The sequence below is a fragment of the Halyomorpha halys genome, unplaced genomic scaffold (assembly GCF_000696795.3).
Source record: "Halyomorpha halys isolate HHAL.00 unplaced genomic scaffold, Hhal_1.1 Scaffold7.1, whole genome shotgun sequence".
Lineage (NCBI taxonomy): Eukaryota > Metazoa > Arthropoda > Insecta > Hemiptera > Pentatomidae > Halyomorpha > Halyomorpha halys.
The window spans coordinates 1,206,106-1,207,144 of record NW_027110368.1 but is presented as its reverse complement, the minus strand read 5'-3'; the positions used below and the strand labels follow the sequence as shown (position 1 = coordinate 1,207,144).

General features: G+C 30.0%; 1 protein-coding gene and 1 long non-coding RNA gene across 2 annotated transcripts in view; one reads left to right on the top strand and one right to left on the bottom strand.

Moving 5' to 3' along the window:
* ft (cadherin-related tumor suppressor fat) overlaps positions 1-1,039 on the bottom strand; it is a gene marked incomplete in the record, with an annotated part of 431,831 nt that overhangs the window by 103,079 nt on the left and 327,713 nt on the right. Inside the window, 1 exon segment of the mRNA XM_067048526.1 lies at positions 492-725. Within this exon segment, the coding sequence (XP_066904627.1) occupies positions 492-725 (234 nt within the window).
* LOC136796042 (uncharacterized) overlaps positions 1-1,039 on the top strand; it is a 153,971-nt gene that overhangs the window by 99,061 nt on the left and 53,871 nt on the right. The gene's annotated exons all lie outside the window — the stretch shown is intronic.

Genomic DNA, 1,039 nt, shown 5'->3' with positions numbered 1-1,039 from the left:
TTATTAAATAATTTAAAATAAAATGATTTTATAAAAATAAATAAAATAAAAAGTCTAATCATTCCTATTCAAGAAATTATTTCTCATTAAAAGAAATAACCGGATACATTTAATAACGAACTTAAAAAATCATTAAGTTACCTATGAATAAATATTTTTCATTTTTTGTTTATTTTTCTGGAGTATCTCAGGATAATGTCATTAGAATTATACGGTTGAATCTCATTTTATTTTCGATATGCTTCATCCAGATAATATTGGCTACATTCACTGATGATTTAACCGTTATGGAATACAGTATAGACCTAAGGATTTTTTCTTAATAATGCAGCAATATTTACAAGGTATAATAGTCCGGAAAATTGCCTTTATATAACTTTAACATTAGACTGAAATTCCCCATCTCCAGAACTGACGTAAAATATTTGGGATTCTATTTGGTTGAATGTCTAACTTGGTTCAACAACTCAAAGGAATCATAAAGTACTTACCTCTTCATAGTCAAGTCTGGTAGTAAGCGTGAAGACTCCTGTCTGAGGGTTTAGCGAGAAGACGTCGTTGGCCCAGTCAGATATGACGGAATAAGACAAGAGTCCGTTTTCTCCTTCGTCGGGATCTGCCGCTTCCACTGTACCCACTCGAGAGCCACGCATCCAATCCTCACCTACGTCGAAGCTGTAAACACTTTCCAAGAAGGTCGGTGGGTTGTCGTTCGTGTCGGTGACCTAAGAACAGAAACGATTATATCAAATAGAAAAATAAATATCAATATTATAAAAATAATTAATTGATTAATTCATACATTATACATTTTTGTGAAATGGGGTTTTATATACTATTTTGATAATTCTTGAAGAATTTTTATTTCGCAAAATAAATCCAAGGAAAAAAGTTTTTATGTATCAATATGAGATGTTGATATTGCCTCGGGATTTTATGGTAAAAATTAACAAATTATCGATATAGTTTATAAAACAATAAAAAAAACAAAAAACATGTTGGTTGATTTTTTATTGCATATGTGGATTCAATTAATAAT